Source organism: Gorilla gorilla, chromosome 4 (genome assembly GCF_029281585.2).
Source record: "Gorilla gorilla gorilla isolate KB3781 chromosome 4, NHGRI_mGorGor1-v2.1_pri, whole genome shotgun sequence".
Classification (NCBI taxonomy): domain Eukaryota; kingdom Metazoa; phylum Chordata; class Mammalia; order Primates; family Hominidae; genus Gorilla; species Gorilla gorilla.
Genome location: NC_073228.2, coordinates 31,542,037 through 31,568,539, shown reverse-complemented (window position 1 = coordinate 31,568,539; position 26,503 = coordinate 31,542,037). Strand labels below are relative to the sequence as shown.

At 39.1% G+C, this 26,503-nt stretch overlaps 1 protein-coding gene across 1 annotated transcript in view; it reads right to left on the bottom strand.

Moving 5' to 3' along the window:
- Positions 1-4,126: 4,126 nt before the first annotated feature.
- APPBP2 (amyloid beta precursor protein binding protein 2) overlaps positions 4,127-26,503 on the bottom strand; it is an 84,597-nt gene continuing 62,220 nt past the window's right edge. Inside the window, exons 6-13 of the mRNA XM_031011304.3 lie at positions 25,000-25,089; positions 22,966-23,033; positions 22,782-22,887; positions 21,610-21,734; positions 17,249-17,334; positions 15,240-15,430; positions 12,818-12,983; positions 4,127-8,806 (exon numbers count right to left, since the gene is read on the bottom strand). Coding sequence (XP_030867164.1) covers positions 8,553-8,806; positions 12,818-12,983; positions 15,240-15,430; positions 17,249-17,334; positions 21,610-21,734; positions 22,782-22,887; positions 22,966-23,033; positions 25,000-25,089 — 1,086 coding nt within the window. The 3' untranslated portion in view covers positions 4,127-8,552. The remainder of the gene's footprint in view (positions 8,807-12,817; positions 12,984-15,239; positions 15,431-17,248; positions 17,335-21,609; positions 21,735-22,781; positions 22,888-22,965; positions 23,034-24,999; positions 25,090-26,503) is intronic.

The following is a 26,503-nucleotide window of genomic DNA, read 5'->3' as shown; positions in this document are numbered from 1 at the left end:
AGTAGAGACGGGGTTTTGCCATGTTAGCCAGGATGGTTTCGCTCTCCTGACCTCGTGATCTGGCCGCCTCGGTCTCCCAAAGTGCTGGGATTACAGACGTGATCCACCGCGCCCAGCCTTTTTTTTTTTTTTTTTTTTTTTTTGAGACAGGGTCTCACTCTGTCACCCAGCCTGAAGTGCAGTGACATAATAGCTCACTGCACCCTCGATTTCCTGGGCTCAAGTGACCCTTCTGCCTCAGCCTCTTGAGTAGCCGGGACTACAGGCATGTACCATCATGCCTGGCTAACTTTAAAAATGTTTTTTTGTAGACATGGATTCTCGCCATGTTGCCCAGGCTGGTCTCAAACTCCTGACATCAAGCAATCCACCTGCTTCGGCCTCCCAAAGTGCTGGAATTACAGGCATGAGAATATGTGATAGGAAAAGAGTATACAGACTTGAAAAAAAATAGAACATTTAGAAATGAAAAATAACTATTCTTGAGCCAGGCACAGTGGCTCAAGCCTGTAATCCCAGCTACTCAGGAAGCTGAGGCAGAAGGGTTGCTTGAATCCAGGAGTTTGAAACCAGCCTGGGCAACAGTGAGAACCTGTCTAAAAACAAAACAGAAACACACACCTCATAGCTAAGTGAAACAGGAGGCAACATCTGGGTCATTCTTAGCTCATAGAGAGAAATAATCAGTCATTATGTAACAGGAAAGAAAAATACTCAAACTATTTAAAGAGCAGCAGGAGTGAAAAAGCCTGATTCTGTACTTGGAAAGAATTTAAATGCAAATCAACTTTCACTTGTTACACAAAAGTTCTAATTCAAAAATAAATTACACTAGAGGTTTTTCAAGGCACTTTCTGGAAGTGATCATTCACAGATTTTTTTCAAACTTTATGCATCATATTTAACTGCTTGTGCAAAGTGAAGTCTGATTTTTAAAAATTATTGTAAAATACACGAAATTTACTGTCTGAACAATATATATTATATACATAGTTGTAAAATACACATAAAATTTATTGTCTGAACTATATATTATATATAAAATATATAATATATATAGTTATAAAATACACATAAAGTTTACTGTCTGAACAATACATATAGATTTTTTTTTTCTTTTTTTTTAGGTGGAGTCTTGCTCTTTCGCCCAGGCTGGAGTGTTGTCACAATCTCAGCTCACTGCAACCTCCGCATCCTGGGTTCAAGCAATTCTCCTGTCTCAGCCTCCCTAGTAGCTGGGACTACAGGCGTCCGCCACCACACCCGGCTAATTTTTGTATTTTTAGTAGAGATGGGGTTTCACCATGTTGGTCAGGCTGGTCTCAAACTCCTGATCTCAGGTGATCAACCTGCCTCAATCTCCCAAAGTGCTGGGATTACAGGCATGAGCCACTGCGCCCGGCCCTGTCTGAACCATTTTATATGTAAAATTCACTAGTATTAATTTTCACAGTGTTGTGAAACCAATCTCCAGAACTTTTGCATCACACAAAAGACAAACTCTAGATCCATTAGTGCAGTGGTCCCCAACCTTTTTGTCACCAGGGGTTGGCTTTGTGGAAGACAGTTTTTCCACAGATCGGAAGCAGGGGGAGGTGGGGTGCTTTTGAGATGATTTAAATGCATTAAATTTTTTTTTAAAATTGAGACAGGGTCTCACTGTGTCATCCAGGCTGGGGTGCAGTGGCACAATCGCGTCTCACTGCAGCCTCAACCTCCCAGGCTCAAGCAACCCTCCCACCTCAGCCTCCTGAGCAGCTGGGACCACAGGCATGTACCACCAAACCCAGCTAATTTTTTGTATTTTTTGGTAGAGACGAGGTTTTGCTATGTTCAGGTCTCGAACTCCTGAGCTCAAGTGATATGCCTGCCTTGGCCTTCTAGAGTGCTGGGATTACAGGTGTGAGCCACTGTGCCTGGCCTCAAGCATATTACATTTACTGTGCACTTTATTTCTATTACTATTACATTGTAATATATAATGAAATAATTATACAACTCACCATAATGTAGAATCAGTGGGAGCTGAGCTTGCTTTCCTGTACTAGACAGTCCCATCTGGGCGTGATGGGAGACAGTGACAGATCATCAGGCATTAGATTCTCATAGGAAGTGCATAACCTAGACCCATCACACGTGCAGTTCACAATAGGGTTCACCTAATGCTGCCACTGATCTGACAGGAGGTGGAGCTCAGGCAAGTGATGGGGATGGGCTGTAAATACAGAAGCTCTGCTCGTTCACCCACCCACTGCTCACCTCCTGCCACGTGGCCCAGTGCCTGACAGGCCACAGATCCCCGGGGGTTGGGGACCCCTGCATTAGGCAACTACTCCCCATTTCCCCCTATCCCCAGCTCCTGGCAATCACTATCCTACTTTCTGCTTCTATGAATTTGACTACTCTAGGTGCATCATATAATAGTATCATATACTCTGTGACTGTCTTATTTCACTTAGCATAATGTCTTCAAGGTTTGTCCACATTATAGCTTATGTCAGAATTTCGTATTCTTATGGCTGAATAGTATCCTACTGTATGTGTATGCCGTATTTCTCAACAGGTTCTCATTCTCTTGCCCAGGCTGGAGTGCAGTGTGGTGTGATCACGGCTCACTCAGCCTCAACCTCCTGGGCTCAAGCAATCCTCCCACCTCAGCCTCCTGAGTAGCTGGGACTACAGGTGTGTGCCACCACGCCCAGCTAATTATTTTTTTGTATTTTTTGTAGAGACAGCATTTCACCTTGTTGCCCAGGCTGGTCTCGAACTCCTGGGCTCAAATAATCCTCCTGCGTCGGCCTGCCTCCCAGAGTTAGGAATACACATGAGCCACCACGCCTGGCCTGCCATATTTATCTGTTCATGCATTGTTAAGACATTTAGGTTGCTTTCGCTTTTGGCTACTGCAAATAATGCTGCTACACGGGTATATAAATATCTGTTCAAGACCCTTTCAATTCTTTTGGATCTATACCCAGAAGTTGAATTGCTGGATCATAGAGTAATTGTGTTTTTAATTTTTTGAGCACAGGTGATAGTTTTTCACAGCAGATGCAGCATTTTACATTCCTGCCAACAGTGCACAAGGGCTCTCATTTCTGCACATCCTTGCCAACACTTACTTTCTGTAATAGCCATCCTAATGGGCATTTGTCTATAGAAATGTGTGCTTAAAGTAACTTGAGTGTGGTTTGCTAACACACTCAGGACAGTATCTGTCACAGGATAAACTCTATGTTGAATACACAGATCAGCAAAGTTTACAAGTTGGAAAGAGTCTTAACACTGTAAGTTATATGGCCATATGGTAATTGCTTTCACAAAGCTCTAAAATGCTGCATTAGTACCAAGTGGCAACTCAAACTTTAAGGGAAGGGTTCCCTTGATTTTTGAGCTTGACAGATGAGTAACACTATCCAGGAAATGGCATTGCACAAAGACGACGAAATCGCATGTTCAGAGGTTCAGTCATGGAGATGTAAAAAGAAACATTTTTAAATTCAGTATCACTGAAGGTGGCAGGCAGTGAAGCTGGTGCTGACTATATTCCAAGTGATGGTGGGATTTTGTCTACAATATTTTCTTCCTAATCTTTAAAAATATGGCTTCGTTTCCTATAACTGGTTTCTGAGTCCTTCAGATTTATGCTGTTTCATGGTGAAGTTTTTTAAAGACCTGATTTTACCCCCTTATTCATGTGAGGAAATAAAACACAAAGAGGGCTGGAATGACGTAACTCAGAATCTTCCAGTTCAGAGACAGCTGGAACTGAAACTCCAATCTAGGCTTTTCTTCACTATTCCAGCAGAACTTTACCAGGTCTCATCATTCATCTTCAGCCTTTAGAGTGAGAGGATTCTTAAAAGAATGGTATACTTTTGTAAAGACTAAAAAATCCCTTTGCATTAATGCAGTGCTTTGTCTTTTTCCAAGTGCTTTTCATCAGCACAATCTCCAGATGTTACCATGTGCCTCCTCTGCCACACATCTTAATTTTCTTGAACAAGAGCACTTTTGTTCTAGTTCCAACAGTTTCTCTCACACTGTTCTCTAATAAAAACTGTCTGCAAAGCTTAATCCCAACCAAAAGCAATCAAAACCAAATTGGAAACAGATACACTATGAATGCAGGAACACTATATTTATTAGGTCAATAATTCATTTTTAGCAATACAAGTACAGAATATATCACAATGCTGGTTACAAACATACTTAGTATGGTTTAATAGTTACAAATAACGGTGGGCACTACAAGTTGGTGAGAATGATATGAAAGGTCATCCTGACACAATGAAGAACTGTCTTCAAAAATCTATTTAATGACCTTAGATATTTCTATAGAAATTATTGTGGCACTATTAGTGGGGATTTTCACGTAAAGATTGTTAGTGTTTTGTTTTTAACTGTTCCATTAAGAACTTTTTATTCTGAGCCTATTAAACTAAAATCCCCTGTTGCTTAATAAAGTATAAAAATAGTACTGACCTGGTAATATTTAATAAAATGTAGCATTCATTCACATCATAAAAGTAGAACTGAAAAGTTTTAGTTACCATGGCAAAATATCTTCCCATAAAAGGAATATACAGAAATGAGTAATGTTACACAAACGGTACCTGCAATGGTTATTTAGTGATCCAACACTTAACTGTGCACCACAAACCAAGTTTTCTAGATATCTATATATAGGATATATTTTTAATCTTAAATTTTACTCTTGAAAAACATGTGCACTTCAACAAACTCACTAAGGCCACTCATGCTATAGATACCTAGGATTGCAATTAAAGAATAGTATTATGCAATAAATCCTAAAGCACACTCCTTCTGATTATCAACAGGGTAAAACCAGTTTTCTGCCTAAAACATTCCTGAGATTTATGGACAAAAGTAGTACTGTTGAAGCTGGAGATTAATCCAAATGTCATATTAACAACAAAAAATTACCTAGCCAGGCGTGGTGGCAGGAGCCTGTAATCCCAGCTACTCGGAAGGCTGAGGCAGGAGAATCGCTTGAACCCGGGAGGCGGAGGTTGCAGTGAGCCAAGACGGTGCCATTGCCCTCCCAGCCTGGGCAACAAGAGCGAAACTCCGTCTGAAAAAAAAAAAAAAAATTTCCTGGCAACTAAGGTCCTCCACAGCCAAGAGGTGAAATACACATCCACTTTTAAAGCAAAGATAAAACTCTAAAAAATTTGTACTTATAGTGTTTTTCCAGTAGTAACTTTGCCACCCAGAAAAAAAGCAAGCAGCAAGGCTACAAATTCTAGGGAAAACATAAAAAGTGGCAGTTAATGATACCTGTTATGAGCAAATCATTATTTCTATGTATAAAGTTTCAGCCAAAGGCTTCAATCATGTTTTGGCATGTGTTCACTGCAGTTTTCTGTCTGCACTATTAAGGAGCAGCCAAATGGCACCTTCATTATTTCTAAGATCGCAGCCTCTGTACTTAATTTTCATAAAAGTATAAACTTTTCCCAACAGGCTAGGAACAAAGGTCTTTCTCAAATTATTTTCACAAATGAAAAAATACCTGGGCAGGGGTTACTACAAAGCAATAGTGAGCCAATTTTTAACCAAGCAGAGACAGAGATTTGATGGTAGTAAGGGTCTCAATCCATTTGGCAAAGTCAGCTTTGAGGACCCATAAAGATTATGCTCTAAAAATTCCAATTGACTCTATTAAATGGAATGCAGGCATGAATGGCCACCTGAGCGACACATGCGAGTGCTGACGGAGCTCCCTGATGCACCCAACTGGAGTAGCACCGAACTTTAGGAAAAGACTGGGTAGAAGAGTCAGAGAAGGATGAGACCAAAGGCCCCTAATTTAACATAACTTTGCTGAACCTCCAGAAAAATCTTTAAGTTGGCCAGGGCTTCCTTACACACCTCACCATATGTAAAAAGTTTGCACAAGTTAACTTATTGTGAGTTAAATTTTATTATTTTCTTCGAGATTTTTAAGAAACCCAATAAATCATAGTGGCACACATCTCTCTAACTTATCCTAAACATCCCTACTTAAAGGATGAATCTTACACTTAAAGTCATAGGGTATTACTTTTCATTAGAACCAGAAATAATAGCACATTAAGTCATATCCCTAACCAAAATAGCAATGTTTTCTTAAGCTAGAGTGTATGCATTAAAGTATATGGATTTACAAAAAAACTACATTAAAGCAGTGGTGATAAGGAGAAACTGCCAATAATGATGTTTCAAAAAAACACAACTGGCTGCCAGTTGACATTATCACCCTGTGATCCTAGGCTTCTACATATCATGTTGTTTTATCACTGAGTGTGAGCTAAGTTGAGTTCAAACGGAGTTAGGGAGGATGAGGCTGTAAGTCATTTGTTTATTTTTATCCTAGGAAATGCTGTATGTGCACAAAACCAAAAAATACAGATTGAAAAAAAAACTTCATATGGAAACATGTTTCAAAATATTTATTGAAAAACAATTTACCATGACATTCCTATACCACAAACATACCACTGGATTCTAAATAACCAATAGAAGTATACAAAGCCTATCCTGAAAATATCTTTGGAGGTATTAAATATATAGGCCCATGAGGATAGAGCTGAGTAACTTAAAAATGTTAGTCCTTGGTCACAAAGACTATTTGGTAATTAATAAAGAAGTGCCTCTTGACATTAGACTGCAATTAACTGAGGGGTGGGGGGCAGCTTCATAAACTGCAAGTACGTCAATTTACTCTTTCCAAAATTTAAAAAGAAAATAATTCGATTTGAGCAGTAAACTCAGGTTTCTAAATCACACAGTTACCATCTTAGGGTGTGGGTATGCTTCATCTCTTTCAGTACATCCCCCAACCAACCCCCTCCTAGGGAACTTAAATGCAATGGCTCAAAACTAATAGGACTGCAAATAACAGCTTCAAACAAGGTTGGGAAGTTCAAAAAAGTGCTTAAAATATTAATAAAATTTGAAATCTACAACTTTTCTGTACTCAATGTGGCAGACAGCTTAGATTTTTTTCCCCTCACCCAACATGCATGTTAAAAGAAAACTAAAATTCAACACACATCCATTCACCCACAGACTACTCCAAGCATTAGCTAGGAGCAACATCTTTAACAGCCAAGTCATGAACCCCTGAAAATAGGGGGGGAACCCAGATTCTTAACTATAGAAGCATCAGATGGGCTACTACAGTAAGAATTGAGGTAACAGCAAAATACCTTTTTGTTTCTTGAATTCCTACATGTCACGAATTCTTAAATTTGATTATTACCTCATCATTAAATAACCTGACTGGCTTACAAAAAATCAAATCAAAACCCAATAAACAGAAAGACAAGTTAGTGAAATAGGTGTATTATTAGGGGATCTTTCCATTTGACTCCTAGATTTCAAACGAAATGACCTAGTTGTATTACTATTTACCATAAAAATGAAGGATTTTCTAAGACTTATTTTTGGGCATTCATTTTCATTAATCTCCATAAACCATACAGTAACCTAACATTTCCATCTGAACATGAACTATTTCATGACACACAGCCAATATACTTGTTAACTGCATTGATTATTAGGGCAACATTTAAAATGAGGGGGATGGCTGCAGCCGATATTTATAGACTTGCTTATGGCACTGCCATCTGTGTACCTTGACTAAAAATATGCCATTGAAATTGCCAAACTTCCCTAATTTGGTATCTATTAACATAATTTTTGCATTATCCTTTTTCATTATACATCTAAATGAAATCATTCTACTGATAAAAGTATATGTAGGATCTAAAATAATAATCTAAAGCCTCTGGTCCAAATAACCACCTTCTACATTAGGCTGGTCCTTTTTAGATCCTCCTGGTCCTGTTAGCAAATGCTATCAGAGCATCTTGCATTGTTGTACCAAAAAAAAAAAGTCAGAAGTGCTGGTCTATCAGATTTTCTATTACATTACAGATCAACACTGGTCCAGTTCAGATGAATCTGACAGTCCTTTCCTTGTAATATAGAGTGGTTGTATCCACTTATCTGGGCAAGGTAGAAAAACGTAAGTCAGGATGTCCCTCTTTTATTAGTACTTGTGTTAACTTTTCTATACTGCATATAAAGATTTTCCGCATAAAATTTCTTTACACTACAGTATTGAATACCTCCACATGGAAGAATTACATATTAAAAAGTTGTTAAAATCATCCTTACATAATAAGAATGCAACTCTTTTAAACTCTTAAATAGTTTTATTTAGGGGTATGTTTTTTTCTTTCAGGCTTTCTGCAAAATGAATTTTTTAAAAACAACAAAAAAAAGATTTCCTGTTGTTTGTTCTACTAGGTTGAAAATGTGGGCCAGACTACTTACACATGCGGTACATGCTGAATATAACTGGATATATGCTTATTCCTACAGACATTCTGCAAGATAGGGATCACCCAAAATAGGGTCTTCAATGGACTGGACCAGTGTTTCAATGCAAATTCCAGCCCCCCAAAACAACATGGTTTTGATTTCACAGTATGAATTCCCTGGAATCCGGGAAAAGGTAATTGGTTAACTGAGGTCCTCCCTCAGCAGCTCGGTCCCTCGACATTCTGAGAAATCAGGAAGGACTGCACCACTTCTTCAGTGGACTGGGGGCTGGTGTTGACATCTTCAAGAGCATCTGTCACTGAATATTGCCGATCTCGCAACCGGTTCCAGTTAGACAGAACATTGTGATATTCAAACACTTTCTCGTAATTTCCGATGGAGTTGTAAAGTTTAATGAGACCTCGATAATCATATTCTAGTCCACTGTAGCCTTCACCAAAAAGTTTCTTCCCTGTAACAAAAAAGAAAAAGAAAAAAAAAAAAGCACAAATAATGAGATAACAAGCAATTTCTATAACACGAACACAAGTTCAATTCTTTAAACAGGGTGGCTTAGGTTTATTCCCCTGAAAGGAATAGATATAATTCTTGTATCAGCATCCCCTAAATCAGTCCCAACCATGAGCTATCACTAAGACTTAAAAAAAATTTTCTCGTCTAAAGAAGTTGGCCTCATTAGAATAGAATTATAAAAATTCATGGTTTGAAAGAACTGTTTAAAGAGATCTCAAAGAAGAATGGCAGCATCTCCAACAACAGAAAAATACACATGCACAGGCCAGTCATGGTGGCTCACGCCTGTAATCCCAGCACTTTGGGAGGCCAAGGTGGGTGGATCACCTGAGGTCAAGAGTTTGGGACTAGCCTGGCCAACATGGTGAATGCCCGTCTCTACTAAAAATACAAAAATTAGCTGGGCGTGGTGGTGCATGCTTGTAATCCCAGCTACTCGAGAGGCTGAGGCATGAGAACTGCCTGAACCCAGGAGGTAGAGGTTGCAGTGAGCCAAGATCAGGCCACTGCACTCCAGCCTGGGTGACAGAGAGAGACTCCGTCTCAAAAAAACCAACCAACAAATGAAAAACCAAAACACATGCACAAGGCTATTCACTGCAACAGTATTTGTAATTACAAATTAACAGAAACAAACGAAAACACGTAGAATGGTTTAATCAACTGTGGTACCTTCTTCACTCAATGGCATATTATGTAGCTGCAAACTGATGGGGAAATTTCTGGGCTCTCTGTAACGGTTACGGAGTGACTGATGGTATATTGTTGAGATTGAAAAAAGTAAAATACCAAAGAGTATCTACAGTATGCTATCTTTTGTGTATGATAGGGAAATAAGAAAATATTTATCTGTTCATTGTGCAAAAAGATACACAAAAATGATAAACCAGAAACTAATTATCCATAGTGAGTGGGTGGGAACTGGGTAGAAGAAATCAGAGAAAATTATATGTCTGTGGACATATCTTTCTGTATAGTTCTAATTACAGTACGTTAATATTTCACATACTCAAAAAAATTAACAAAATAAACAAAGATAGATGGGGCAACAATTTAACATGTTAAATAAACCTAATTGTTTTGCAAAAGAATAACATAACCACATTGAAGGAAAGGGGTGTAAATAACCCCAAGTAACTTTTGAACATAGTATTCTGAATATATACTACCTTCGGGCTAGAGAAAAAGGAAAACTGTAAACTAATATTGAACTCTAAGTAGTAGGTCTGTTTTTCACAGCGGTATGAGTTAGCAACTCTTAAACTACATGCACTTGAGGAATGAGCAAGTCAGTCAATATATTATAGATAATAGGGAACCCACATGTATATGGATAAATGATTTATGAAGAAGACAGTATAGCAGAGGGAAAAAAGAGTCTTTTGGCCAGGAGCGGTGGCTCACGTCTGTAATCCCAGCACTTTGGGGGGCCCAGGCGGGCAGGCTGCCTGAGGTCAGAAGTTCGAGACCAACCTGGCCAGCACGGCAAAACCATGCCTCTACTAAAAAAATACAAAAAAATTAGCCAGGTGTGGTGGTGTGCATCTGTAGTCCCAGCTACTTGGGAGACTGAGGCAGGAGAATCGCTTGAACCCAGGAGGTGGAGGCTGCAGTGAGCTAAGACCACGCCACTGCATACCAGCCTGGACGACACAGCGAGACTCTTGTCTCAAAACAAAACAAAACCAAAAAAAAGTCTTTTGAAGAAATGGTCTTGGCTTAACTCTGTGTCCATATGGGGAAAAAAAATTGATCCCTACTTCACACCATAAAAAAAAAATCAGTTTCAGGATTGTAGATCTAAATATAAATAAAGTTTCCTGAAGATAATTTTCTAGAAAAAAATCTTTATTACTTTGGGTAGAAAAAGATTTCCATATTTTTTTTTTTGGAGACGGAGTCTTGCTCTGTCACATAGGCTGGAGTGCACAGTGCGATCTCGGCTCACTGCAACCTCTGCCCGCTAGGTTCAAGCAATTCTCCTGCCTCAGCCTCCCGAGTAGCTGGGATTACAGGCGTATGCTACCACGCCCGGCTAATTTTTGTCTTTTTAGTTGAGACAGGGTTTCAGCATGTTGGCCAGGCTGGTCTTGAACTCCTGACCTCAAGTGATCCACCTGCCTCGGCCTCCCAAAGTGCTGGGATTACAGGTGTGAGCCACCATGCCTGGCTGAAAAGATTTCTTAAACAATACAAAAAGTGCTATTCGCAAAAGAAAACACTGATGCAGGCTGGACGCGGTGGCTCACGAGGCCTGTAATCCCAGCATTCTGGGAGGCCAAGGCAGGCAGATCACGAGGTCAAGAGATTGAGACCATCCTGGCCAACATGCTGAAACACCGTCTCTACTAAAAATACAAAAAATTAGCTGGGCATGGTGGCGGGCACCTGTAGTCCCAGGTACTCCGGAGGCTGAGGCAGGAGAATTGCTTGAACCTGGGAGTCGGAGGTTGCAGTAAGCCGAGATCGCGCCACTGCACTCTAGCCTGGGTGACAGAGTGAGACTCCCTCTCAAAAAAAAAAAAAAGAAAGAAAATACTGATGCATCTGATTACATTAAGAACTGTCTGGGCACAGTGGCTCATGCCTGTAATCCCAGCACTTTGGGAGGCTGAGGTAGGAGGATTACTTGAGCTCAGGAGTTTGAGATCAGCCTGGGCCAAGATTGTGAGACCTTGTCCCTATTGAAATAATAAAAAAAAAAAATTAGCCGGGTGTGCTGGTGCACATCTGTAGTCCCAGCTACTCAGGTGGACTGAGGCAGAAGGATCACTTGAACTCAGGAGATTGAGGCTGCAGTGAGCCCTGATGTGCACTCCAGCCTGGGTGACAGAGTAAGATCCTGTCTCGAAAAAAGAAAAAAAGAAAAAAGAAAAAAAGAACTTCTGTTATTTAAAAGGCTCCATTAGGAAACAAGCAATAGAATAAGAGACGATATCTATGACACATGTAACCAACGAAGGTCTGTCATATTCATATCATATAAAGAACTTCTATGAGTCAATAATAAAATGATAAGACCAATATAAAAATGGGCAAGAGTTTTAACAGGCACTTCATAAGATGATGGCCATAGATTCCTTATTTTGATTTTGTAATAGTCCTGAAATGGAAATCCAAATGTTCCAAATGTTCATTAACAGTGGAATGGATAAATGATGACATCCTAATCCAACATATGGCAGTGATATGCAACATCACAGATTTCACCATTATTGTTCACCAATAAACCAGACACATAAAAATATACATTGTATAACTTCATCAAGTTCAAAAACAGGTAAGCCTCATCTATGATGTTAAAGGTAGGAGAAGGGAGGGGGAGGAATGAGTGGGCAGTAACTGCACAAATAGTTTAAAATAACTACTTTTGCCTACACATGACAGTCTACTGTCATACCTCTTACTACTGGCTTCAGTATCAAAAAAAGCACCTTTAGCAAAATGTTCCAGATGATTTTTGGGTGGTTCCTGAATATCCTTAGCAACTTACCCATTTAAATCTATTTTATTTATTAAATATTTTAGTATTTTATTTTATTTTATTTTATTTATTTTTTTGAGATGGAGTCTCGTTCTGTTGCCCAGGCTGGAGAGCAGTGGCACAATCTCAGCTCATGACAACCTCTGCCTTCCAGGTTCAAGTGATTCTCCTGCCTCAGCCTCCTGAGTAGGTGGGACTACAGACATGCACCATCATGCCCAGCTAATTTGTTTTTGTATTTTTTAGTAGAGATGGGGTTTCACCATGTTGGCCAGGCTGGTCTCGAACTCCTGACCTCAAGTGATCTGCCTATCTCGGCCTCCCAAAGTGCTGGGATTACAGGTATGAGCCACCGCACCCAGCCCCATTTAAGTCTTTAATAACATTTTCCTTATACAACATATAAGACATGCTGACATGTTGATTTGTAATCAACTGACTCAAGAAAATTTAAATGTAACATACCAATTGCTATAGATCGCAAATAAAGTTTCTCAGCGTTTTCATACTGATTCATGTCATAATTATATAAAGAAGCCAGATGTCCCACTGAAAGGGCTACTTCATAATCTTCTTGACCAAGAAGTTGTTCTTTAATCTGAATTGCTTTGATGTGCATTTCTTCAGCTTCCTGAAAAACAATTATGCCATATCAATCATTATACTTTTTCTCATCTTAACAGTTCTTACTCAATGAGCAAAACTGATCTAAATGCCAAAGACATCTTATGAATGCCATAAGGTAATCAGATCAAAGAACATACTATGTTATTCCAAAAATTGCCTATGGGAAGCATTACAGAGTTTTGGAAACTGCAGATAAACTGATGACCGCAATAGTATCCTATGTCAAAAGTAACAAGTGAAAACTTATCCTGGTAATAAAAAATTATTACAAGAAATTCACAACAAAGAAATTTGCAAAATTTTAAGAAACTGTTAGAAGAAATTAACAAAACATTCTAAAACAAAAATTACTTCCTTTGGTTAACACAGTTAACACAGTCCAAAATTTAGTTGAACCTTCTTAACAAGCTCTATATCATAATATGTTAATTTACATGGGCATACACTTTCATTTCATTTTTTGGAATTTTGACAATTTTTATTCCAACAAACTAAACTCAAGCTAATTGAGGGATATACAGGTTGCTTTTCAGGTAAAGAAGACCTCTCACTCTTTCCTTACTGTGATCCCAAAATTAATAATATTAAGAATTTATAGGCTGGGCACAGTGGCTCATGCCTGTAATCCCAACAGTTTGGGAGGTCGAGGCAGGCAGATTGCTTGAGCCCAGGAGTTCGAGATCAGCCTGGGCAACAGGGCTGGGCAATAGGGCAAGACCCTGTCTCTACAAACAATACAAAAATTAGGCGGTGTGGTGGTGTGCGCCTGTATTCCCAGCTACTTGGGAAGCTGAGGTGAAAAGATCACCTGAGCCCAGGGAGGTTGAGGCTGTAGTGAGCCATGATCACACCACTGTACTACGGCCTGGACAACAGAGTAAGAACCCATATTAAAAAAAATACATAACTCAAAATTCTAAAAGACGTTGAAGTTAGTCATATTTATTGCTACAACTGATAATACTTGTTGCAATATCTGACATTTCTTGCACACCTGCCATGTGCCAGGCATTCTGCTAAGAGCTATACTTAGTATACACTAAGAATTATATATCAAGAACTATATACTAAGAACTGTTTGAAATATAGCAATCATATTTGTCTTTTTTATTTAAAAAATTTTTTCTTATCTCAAGTACTACTTTCATATATTAATCTTTTTTTTTGAGATGAGTCTCACTCTGTTATCCAAGCTGGAGTGCAGATCTCGGCTCACTACAATCTCCATCTCCCAGGTTCAAGCAATTCTCCTGTCTCAGCCTCCTGAGTAGCTGGGACTACAGGTGCATGCCACCATGCCTGGCTAATGTTTGTATTTTTAGTAGAGATGGGTTTTCACCATGTTGGCCAGGCTGGTCTTGAACTCCTGACCCTCAAGTGTTCTGCATACCTTGGCCTCCCAAAGTGCTGGGATTACAGACATGAGCCACTGAGCCCGGCCTCATATATTAATCTTTTTAGTTTGACATGTTTCCTAATTTTTCATGATCCTGATTTTTTTTTTTTTTTTTTTTTGAAGACAGGCTCTCACTCTGTCACCTAGGCTGGAGTGCAGTGGTGTGATCAGAGCTCACTGCAGCCTCAACCTTTTGGGCTCAAGCCATCCTCTTGCCTCAGCCTCTGGAGAAGTTGGGACTACAGGTGTGAGCCACCATGTCTGGCTAACTTTTTCTTTTTTGTAGAGACGGGATTTCCCTATATTGACCAGGCTAGTCTTGAACTCCTGGCCTCAGGTGATTGTCCCACCCTGGACTCCAGTGCTGGGATTACAGGCATAAGCCACTGTGCCTGGCCCATGGTCCTGATTTTTAAATTTTATTTATATTTTGACTACTGTTTGTTTGTTTTAGAGATAGGGTCTCACTCTGTCACCCAGGCTAGAGTGCAGTGATGTGATCATAGTCACTGCAGCCTCAACTTCTTGGGCTCAACTCATCCTCCTGCCTTAGTCTTCCAAGTAGCTAGGAAGACAGGCATGTGCCACCACACCTGCCTAATTTTTGTAGAGACAGGGTCTCCCTATGTTGTCCAGGCTGGTCTGAAACTCCTGGTCTCAAGGGACCCTCCCATTTCAGCCTCCCAGAGTGCCAGGATTATAGGAATGAGCCACTGTGCTTGGCCTATGTTGTTTTATACTCACTATCTTCTCAATTCCTTTGTGCAATAAGTGTATAATTTATTTGAGCTTACTTAAGATTTATTATTTCAGGTTCTATTTCATTACTTAAGAGAGAAAAATGTAGTAAAAACATGTTTCTACCTTAAATTTTCTCATTGACTGATAAAGTCTTCCAAGGTTTCCATAGTGTTTTGCAGTCTGTACATTAAATTCCCCAAAAGCTTTTTTAGCTAGTTGGAGCGAAGACAGGTGCAAATCATGAGCTTCTTGAAGCAGCCTCTGTTCAGTTTCCTTATTATGACAATCAATTGCAATCTCCTCCAAAATAAGTGCTAAAAAAGAAGGCAATAAATTAGTGTACTTCAAAACCATCTACCAAAGCTAGTAAGAACATCTAATTTAAACTTAAATAATATAAATGTTTACTGAATATATTTATATGTGATTATGGTTTGGAACTGGTCAAGATGAAAGAATTCCACTTTTAACAAAAAAGTACACTTTTTGGCGGTCATTCTATTTTGCACAGTATATATATTCAAATTTAAGAAAAACAATGGTATAAACGATTTTGCAGAATTAGCTTCTATTTTAATAGACTGCTATACTTTGCTGATGTGAAATTTGTTTTTCAAATTAAACGGAAGCACAAGGCAAGTTTTTTGAAGTCATGAAACTGTGTCAAGGAGTACCTAAGCACTTCTGAAAATTTTGAAACCACACTTTATAAAACATAACCTTTAACCAAACACAGCTAAAAGAACTGATTTCCTCCTACTCATCTGACCAACCAAATCAGGCAAGACATTTCAATTTCAAAGCTCCATTCAAGACTTTCAAATTCTATCTAAAGTCTTAAGAATATACATATTATTTTACCAGATAATTTGATTTATTGGAAAACTGTCTATGTACACAAAGGTAAGAAAAAGAGATTTACTCCACTGTAGCATTTTTTAAAAAGAAAAGGTTAAAAACAATTATAAGAGTCAAATAATAAAGGTAAGGTTAAATACATTAGAAAAAAGGATATATGTAGAGACACGAAAAAATGTAATATATTAAGTGAAAAAATCAGATTATAAAATTAAATCATTCATTTAGTTATCTTATTTGAAGTAAGAAAAGTCTAAAATAATATTCACCAAAATGTTGACTGAGGATTGGTGGGATTTTAAGGCAATTTATTTTTCTCTTTTCTATCTAACATCATGTATTACTTGTGCAACTTAAAAAATACAAACCTAGAGGGAGAAAAAACTCAGCTCCAGAATTAAGGTAGAACATATCCAACATGCATGGAAATAACACATAGGTGACCCAATCATGTTAGCAAAATAAATGCATTACGTGAAAAAACCTTGGTGGTAATTAGAAGAAAAGTTAAAATAAGAAATGGAAGATAGGGGTATTTGGCAAGAGCCTTGCAACATTCGGGGTAACCTGATACGAAGCTCAGGATAAGAATCCTGCACTACAAAGCTGAAGTTATGAAACTCATCTTCTATCCATGTTGTGTAGAAACATTTGTATTATGCTTCCATGCAATCCTCAAAAAAATTAATGCATGCATGAGTGAATGACAAAAGGGAGAGAGAAAAGAAAGAAATTCTGGCTTATTGATTTTTTTTTCTTTTTTTTTTTTTTTTTGAGACAGAGTCTCGTTCTGTTGCCTAGGCTGGAGTGCAGTGGCACGATCTTGGCTCACTGCAAACTCTGCCTCCTGGGTTCAAACGATTCTCCTGCCTCAGCCTCCCAAGTAGCTGGGATTACAGGTGCACACCACCACACCCGGCTAATTTTTGTATTTTTAGTAAAGATGGGGTTTCACCATGTTGGCCAGGCTGGTCTCAAACTTCTGACCTCAGGTGATCTGCCTGCCTTGGCCTCCCAAAGTGCTGGGATTACAGGCATAAGCCACCCCACCCGGCCTATTAACAATGTTTTATGAGAGATGCAAACAGTCTTTCATTATGAACCACTGGAACCCCTTAAGTAGAGTTGTGGTAAAATGGCTATCTAGTAATACATAGACACCGTCTAATCCTGTGAGAAAATCCTCCAATCCTCTGAGAAAATAAACAAATACCCCTATTTTATACCATATATCATCTATTTTAAAATATCTGAGGCTAGATTACAAAGGATACCTTTCACCCTCTTTGAAGAAGCCAAAAGAAGATGATCTTCAGGTAGGATGTGGGTAATGATACCAATAGCTCTTTCTGCATGAAATCTGTAATACAGATAGATACAGTCTGGCATTTCTTTTTAGTTACAAATGATTTAGGAATTTTAAAAATCACAATCTGTAATATAATATTGATAGAAAGTACTTCTAAAACTATCTGTGGTAAAGATCCAGCTTTTTGTTTTAAATTTCCAATCTGTTGTAGACTGAACTTTTAATACCCAACAGAGACTCCCATTTCCCTCAGAATGAGAGGAAATCTTTACTACAGACTACAAGATTCTACATGATCTTTCAGCCTGCTACTTCCCTGACCTCATCTCCTGCCATTCTCACACCAACCCTCTCCGCCTTCCCCTCCAGCCACACAGGCCTAGCAGTTTCCTGAACATGCAGAGCATGTTCTCACCCTGGCTTTACCCTTTCTACAATGCTCTTCCCCTGAACATTCTCACGACTCGCTCCTCAGGTCTTTCCAGAACAGACCACATAAAAGGCCCTAAAAAAATTTACCATTGGCCGGGTGCAGTGGCTCATGCCTGTAATCCCAGCACTTTGGGAGGCTGAGGTGGGTGGATCACCTGAGGTTAGGAGTTCGAGACAAGCCTGGCCAACATGGTGAAACTCCATCTCTACTAAAAAAATACGAAAATTAGCCGGGTGTGGTGGTGAACGCCTGTAATCCCAGCTACTCAGGAGGCTGAGGCAGAATCGCTTGAACCTGGGAGGTGGAGGTTGCAGCGAGCCAAGATTGCACCATTGTACTCCAGCATGAGTGACAAAGACTGTCTCAAAAAAAAAAAAAAAAAAATTTACCATCACTCTCTCAACTCAGCCTACTTTACTTTTCTTCACAACATGTATTCTTGCCTGACAAGTTTGGTTATTTGTTTATGGCCCATATCACCAAATAGAAGGTAAGCTATTTCTGTTTTATTGTCAGTTTCTTTCAAACAATGCCAAGCCTCCCTCTCCCCCATCCTCCAGGTAACCACTAGTTTTCTCAAATCTGTCTTCCAATTTACTAATTCTCTCTTTTGTTGTAACTAAACTTCTGTTTAACTTGTCTGCTGAGGTTTTTTTTGTTTTGTTTTGTTTTTGTTTGTTTTTTTTTACACAGGATCCTGCTCTGTCATCCAGGCTGGAGTACAGTGGTGCAATCATGGCTCACCGCAGCCTCAAACTTCTGGGCTCGGGTGATCCTCCCACCTCAGCCTCCCGGATAGGTGGGTTACAGGTGTACACTGCCATGCCCAACTAATTTTTTTGCATTTTCTTTGAAGAGACAGGGATTTGCTATGTTGTCCAGGCTGGTCTCAAACTCCTGGGCTCAAGTGATCCACCCACCCTGGCCTCCTAAAGTGCTGGGAGTACAGGCGTGGGCCACCACGCCTGGCCCATCTGCTGAGTTTTAATGTCAATGACTATTTCCATTTCTAGCCATTTGTTTTATTTTTATAACAGCTCAAGATATAATTAGTATATCACACAATTCACCCATTTAATGTGTACAATTCAATGATTTTTAGAGTAGTATGCCAATCACCAAAATCAATTTTACAACATTTTCATTACCCCATAAAGAAACCTATGCCCATTAGCACTCTCCATTTCCCTCCAACTCCCCAGCCTAGATAACATCAATTTATGTTCTCTCTCTACGGATTTGCCTATTCTGTACATATTACATAAATGAAATCATACAATATGTGATCCTTTGTGACTGGCTTCTTTCACTGGGCACAGTGTTTTCAAGGTTCATCCATGCTGTAGCATGTAACAGTTACTTTAAAATCTGCCCTTTTCCAGCCAGGCATGGTGGCTCACATCTGCAGTCTCAGCACTTTAGGAGGCCAAGGGGGGGCAGATCACTTGAGGTCAGGAGATCGAGACCAGTCTGGCCAACATGGTGAAACCCTGTCTCTACTAAAAATACAAAAATTAACCAGGCGTGGTGGCGTGTGCCTGTAATTCCAGCTACTCAGGTGGCTGAGACAGGAGAATCGCTTGAACCTGGGAGGTGGAGAGTGCAGTCAGCCGATATCACGCCACTGCACTCCAGCCTGGGCGACACAGTGACAGACTCTGTCTCAAAAAAAAAAAAACAAAACAGAAACAAGAAAACTTCCTGTTTTCTTTATGGGAATATTCTTCATTCTTTCTTTTATATTAGAGTTAACAAAGTTTTTCTGTAGAGGGCCAGATAGTAAATATTTTAGGTTGTGTTGGCCACACATTCTCTGCTGCAACTATTGAACTCTGGCTGCTGTAGTGTGAAAGAAGCTATAGAAAACACATGAATGAATGAGCATGGCTATGTTCCAGTAAAACATAAAACTTTACTTATAGGCCTAGTTCGTCAACCTATTTTGTATCTTTAATCATATAAAGAACACATACTTTACAGCATCAACCAAAAAGAAGTTCTGGTTTTTTTTTTTTTTTTTTTTTTTTGAGACGGAGTCTCGTTCTGTCGCCACGCTGGAGTGCAGTGGTGATCTTGGCTCACTGCAACCTCCGACTCCCGGGTTCAAGCGATTCTCCTGTCTCAGCCTCCCGAGTAGCTGGGATTACAGGCGCAAGCCACCATGCCTGGCTAATTTTTGTATTTTTAGTAGAGATGGGGTTTCACTGTGTTGGCCAGGATGGTCTCCATCTCCTGACCTTGTGATCTGCCCGCTTCGGCCTCCCAAAGTGCTGGGATTACAGGTATCAGCCACTGCGCCCAGCCAAAAAAAAGTTCTGTTAACTAAAGTTTTCAGGATTCTAATCCTGTTCATTATGTCTGCTGACTCAGAGGAAATATTTCCTTATGTTTTGTAATTTTTAATGGTGAGTTCATTTTAGGTAAAGCTTCGTCTATGAAATGTCTGTATAGTTTGGGTTGACAGATAATTATTTCCAAGTCTTGCATTCTCTCTCACAAGGCATCCCAGGAGAACCAGCACCCCCAAAGTGCTTTTTAATATTTTTCTGTTTGCAGATCCTGATGCATTATCCCTAAACTCAAGAGCAGTATAGGTAAATAATTATGTTTTGTGAGGCTTCTTTTTGGGTTCAACTGTGACACCAAGCTCAGATGGCCAACTTTCCCTGTCATCTATTAATTAGATAGATGTCCACCTGTCCTTTCCCTGGGGTTGTAGTCCCTTTTTTTTTTTTTTTTTGGAGACAGAGTCTCACTCTGTTGCCTAGGCTGGAGAGCAGTGGCGTGATCTTGGCTCACTGCAACCTCCACCTCCTGGGTTCAAGCAATTGTCTGCCTCAGCCTCCCAAATAGCTGGGATTACAAGTGCCCACCACCATGCCCGGCTAATTTTTGTATTTTTAGTAGAGATGGCATTTCATCGTCTTAGCCAGGCTTGTCTTGAACTCCTGACCTCAGGTGATCCACCCGCCTTGGCCCCCCAAAGTGCTGAGATTACAGGCGTGAGCCACCACGCCCTGCCGGGTTGCAGTCTTGACTTTGCTTCATGTGAGGGTTTCAGTTCTAACTCTCAGCCTCCTATAGGCTGTTTCTTAAACCAAGGTTACAGAAATCTGTAAACTTTCCCATCACCCCAGAGCAGTTATACCACAGGCCATACTTAATCCTTTAAATTTTAGTGTCCATTATTGGCCCTTGGGGGATTTCCCCCTCACTCTTGCAAGCTCAGTTATATATTTAAAAAGACAACTGTTATTCAGTATTTCTATGTGTTATCACCAAGAAGTTTTTAGCTTATTAAGTTTGCTACTGTATTACTCAAAAATTATTGAAGGAAATACTCTAAAGATAAGTTATATTCTACATGAAAATATACAAGTCTCAATATTAAATCACATAAAGGCTAAATGAATAACCTATAAATTAGTATGATTTTATTTATTTTTGGAAACAGGGTCTCACTCTGTTGCCCAGGCTGGAATGCAGTGGTGTGAATATGCTTCGCTGCATCCTTGACCTCTTGGGCTCAAGCGATTCTCCTGCCTCAGCCTCCAGAGAAGCTGGGACCACAGGCATGCACCAAAACGTCCATCTAGTTTTAAAAATTTTTTGAGTAGACAGGGTCTCAAACTCTTGGGCTCAAGCAATCTTTCCACCTCAGCCTCCCAAAGTGCTGGGATTACAGGCGGGAGCCTCTGCACCTGAAAACTGGTATGGTTTTAAATGACTTCAAGAACATTTTAGGCATTCTGATAAAGCTCCAGGAAGACAAGTTCAATCTATAAAGTATATCAAGTACTATTATTAATGTAATAATAGTTCCCTAATGGGAAAAAACAAAATAAAACAAAAACAGTATTTCCTCCTTCAGAGAAAAGGAATGTGGAACTTACAGTGCATTGTCAAATTTCCCAGAGCTATACTGGTGGACATAAGAAGAGTAGGCCAAATCTTCATGAGCTGTTGCTACGTGGATATTTTTGCCACCAAACACTGACTGTCTAATGTCAAGGGCTGCCTGAAAGAATCATAAAAATATTTGTCAATACTGTAGAAAATACCACCTAGTTAAATTAAAATCCTAGTAATTTAAATATATATCTATATGCCTAACACCATAAAATTTTGAAGCCCAGAAAGTCCTGCTGTATTTAAATTACAGAACATGAAAGTCACCTAGAAGTCCTGAATTTCTGAAGATAGAGTTTGACTTAAAAGGCCACGGCTTAATAATAATAATAATAATCATCATCATCATCATCATCATCATCATTCCTATGTCTTGAGAATCAAGACATTGGGAATGTTTTTCTCTGTTTCCTTCTTCAAAAGTGAACCTTAGGCCAGGCGCGGTGGCTCACACCTGTAATCCTAGTACTTTTGGGAGGCAAAGGTGGGTGGATCACCTGAGGTCAGTAGTTCAAGACTAGCCTGGGCAACATGCTGAAACCGCCTTTCTACTAAAAATACAAAAATTAGCCGGGCGTTGTGGCACGGGCCTGTAATCCCAGATACTCAGGAGGCCGAGGCACGAGAATTGCTTGAACTTGGGAGGCAGAGGTTGCAGTGAGCTGAGATTGCGCCATTGCACTCCAGCCTGGGAGACAGATCAAAACTGTGTCTCAAAAAAAAAAAAAAAAAGTGAACCTTAAAGTCAAGTATGCCTTGTCTACAGCAATGGCATAATACATCATTTACCTGAGAATGAGTAAGAAAGGCCTAAAATAATTATCAGCCATCTTTGTTACTACAAAGGCAGCTTTAGTGACATTTGCTAAATCAACAACAAAGACAAGCCATTACATGGGTAAATAAAACATGGAAAACTACTCCCACATATGAGCTCACAACCCAACAATTCCTTTCCTGAATGATTTTCTTTAATTCCCAAAGCATTAACTTTTACACCTTCTAGGTAATACTTAATAAAATAATGATGCAACCTATATTGGTGGGCGGGGTAGTTGTCAAAAAGTCATTTTTAGAGTGGTTTATACACCACAAACAAATACAGGTCAGCAAGTCAATACAGGTTGAAAGAAAAAAAGGGTAACCATTAACATACCTGATAAATTGCAACAGACTGACAGATATTATCTACATTGAGTAAGTAGAACCCATAATCTAGCAGTGTATCAGAATATTTTGGGTGTTTGGATCCAAAATGATCCCTATAAAAAGACACAAAATTATTAGGATATAAAGTATAGAGACAATTTAAAAGGATATTTTTAATAATAATCACCTACCGTGCCAAATACACTGCATGTTTAATTAACTGTTCTGCCTTCTTAAATTCACGTTTTACTACACAAGCCTAAAGATAAAGTGAAAAACGGTTAACTCTCAAACAGTTCATTAGTGTGCTAAAATACGTGTAGTTTATATATTCTGGCTATAATAGTTAATAAGAAAAAAAACCCTCCAAACATAAATACAAAGGTTCTATTTGTAATTTCTTTCCTTCCAAGTACTTAAAAATTCTATTATAAACAGATCTGTATATAAGCTGGGAAAATTATAAAGTTTAAAATTTTGACAGTCAGTCCTAGTACAAATCTGTCAAAACAAAGTTACCTTACAAAGCTGGTATACCCCCATTTTCCCCTATTATTAAAATAAAACAATGGGGGCAGAATTTACCACAGCATTTTCTAAGGTCCTTATATCCCAGTCCTGGAGTGGCTGACAACAATCTTTTGTTATTTTCATTTAATAATTTTTAAATGCATAGAATTTCAAGTTTTCCTATTAATTCTTTTCTTAAGAGACAAGGTTTCATGTTGCCCAGGCTGGACTTGAACTCCTGGCTACAGGGATGTGCCACTGTGCACAGCTCTCAGTTGTTATTTTGATCCATGATTATAGCTAGGCATTTTCTAAAAACTCTAAATATAATTTACATATAGAAATATAAATCTTGTGGCTGGGCACAGTGGCTCATGCCTGTAATCCCAGCACTTTGGGAGGCCGAGGCGGGCGGATCACGAGGTCAGGAGATCGAGACCATCCTGGCTAACACGGTGAAACCCCGTCTCTACTAAAAATACAAAAAATAAGCCGGATGTGGTGGCGGGCGCCTGTAGTCCCAGCTATTCAGGAGGCTGAGGCAGGAGAATGATGTGAACCCTGGGGGGCGGAGCCTGCAGTGACCCGAGATCGCGCCACTGCACTCCAGCCTGGGCGACAGCAAGACTCCATCTCAAAAAAAAAAAAAAAGAAAAAAAAAAACCAGAAATATAAATCTTGCATAAATATTATGTTGTCTTTATATTAAATTAATATTCAATTATTTCAATTAATTAAAAACATAAGAATATCCCTGTTCTAGCTCTGATAACTTAAATATTTATGCTGTTTACTTACTCTAAAATGACTGATTTAATAAATTTCAGAGAAATATTAGACTCTCTCAGATCTATAATTTTGGAATCTATTTTCTAGTTGAATTTCCATAAGTAAAATCAACCAAAATGAAATATTCAAATCTGAGAAACTTCGGGGTAGAAGAGTGTATCTGAAAAGTACATTAATGCTTTAAGGCCTCACTGCACCAAAGCAGTAGTTTTAAAATACTACTAAATGTCCTCAAAGAGTTAACGCAGGCCAACCGTGGTGGACCTGTAATTCTAGAACTTTTGGAGGCTTGCCTAGAACTTTTGGGGGCTCAGGTGGGAGGATCGCTTGAGTCCAGGTGTTTGAGACCGGCCAGGGCAACATAGTGAGACCCTGTCTCTATTTAAAATAAAATAAAAATGTAAAAGATTTAATGCATTTATTTACAGAATAAGAAAACACTAGAGAAAAATCAAGTAAGGACTGCCTAGCAGGTCAAGTATAGCAAGCTGCCTTGCTGTGAGACTGCAATACTATGACAAAGAGATTTAACACCAGGCTATCCTTTAGCAGAAAAGTGACCAAAGTTCACAGGATTTTGGCATAAGGAATTCTGGTTGCTATAAATACTTAAGAAAAACAAAAACAAACTCAAGCCAGAATAGCACCCAAATACTACTTTGAGCTGTACTTTAGTGCACTGAAACAATGATCAAAATGAATTATTTCACTGGTTTTCTTGGTAAAGAAAAATTAGCTAAAAATCTATGTGTGATATAGTTTTAGTTAGAAACCAGATTTCTAAAAATGAGCACAGAAACTTATAAAACAGACCTATGCCTACGGAGTGTACAAATAACTAAAATGTTAAATAACAGGTTAATTAAAACAAACTTAAAGCCTGATAAATCCTATAATTCATTTAATAATTTTAACATTATATTTACCTTAGAAGCTTGTCTTAAGACATCCACCACAACTTTCACTGGTAAGCCTGCTGTAATTTCTTTCATTGCCTCGATGCACCATTTGTATGCCTAAAAAAATTATTTATAGAAGAGACAGAACTGTGGTTAAATCAAGCTGACAATATTTAACAAGATGACTGCAAAATTTTTCTACAAGCACTTAAATAAGAACACACACAAAATATTTACAGTTAGAATTTTCTGAGGCTAAACTTTCTTCAAAGTATAAATCTGTTATATTATTTTTACTCTTAATATCTATAGCTTATCTGAATCAGACCTTGTGGATACATGACATATCTTCTGGAAATCAGAGGTATGTTCTCTCTTGCCCAGAAGCCTTTGCACATACTGTTCCCTCTGCCTTAAAATACATTCCCCCTTCCTCCAACCCCTTAAACTCATCTGTCTTGCGGGGTTTCCTGTGTTTTCCTATACATTCCATCCTCCTACTGTAACATTTGTTATTTTATGTCTGAATTGTCTGTTGAGTGTTTACTTTGTCCCAGCTACTGTCCAAAGTATTTTATGTGCATTAACACATTTACCTGACAAAACAGCCCTATAAGATACGTACTATTAGGGGAAACAGGTGTAGAGAGGTTAAGTGGCAGGCAATGTGCTAGTATCTAGGTATGAAGTGGGAAACGAAACCAAAAATGTCCTTCCTCTCCTGGTGCTTAGTGGAAGAAATAAAAAAGGCAAAATAAATTATCTTAAGGCTGGGTGTGGTGGTGCATACCTGTAATCCCAGCACTTTGGGAGGCTGAGATGGGAGGATCGCCAAGCTCAGAAGTTTGAAACCAGCCTGGTTTATAACATAGTGAGACTTTGTCTCTATCAAAAATAAAAAAAATTAGCTGGACATGGTGATGTGCACCTGTAGTTCCAGCTACTTGGTAGAGCTGAGGTGGAGGCTGCAGTGAGCCGTGATCATGCCACTGCACTCCAGACCTTGGTGATGGAGTGAGACGCTGTCTCAAACAAACAAACAAACAAACAAACAAACAAAGACAAGTGTGGCCATGTGATTTCTTTCCACAACTAAAATATGAGAAGTGAAATGTGCCACTTCTGGAAGAAAAGTCCAAGAGCCAGCAGTACTTCTCCATGAAGTTTCTGCCCCTGTGCCCAGGCTGGTAATGTTCTAGATAGATACGTTCCAGATAGACCCAAAACCACGCTGTGTCTTGATCAAAGCGTAGGTATAATGTTAAGAACAGCCATAGCCATCTGAAGACAGGGATATATTATGAGCCAGAAAGAAACTTTTATTGTTCCAAGCTATTCTGGGGTTGATATTACCTCTGCATAACCTAGCCTATCCTAACACAAAAACATGATGCTAATTCATCAAACCATGTCTGTAAGATTTGTGTACTTTTCTGTAGATATCAGTGAAAAGCTTATCACTAGAAGATTGAACTGTCAAAATTATCCAAGACTTCAACATTCCTCACGAATGTGCTGAGAGCTGCAAAGA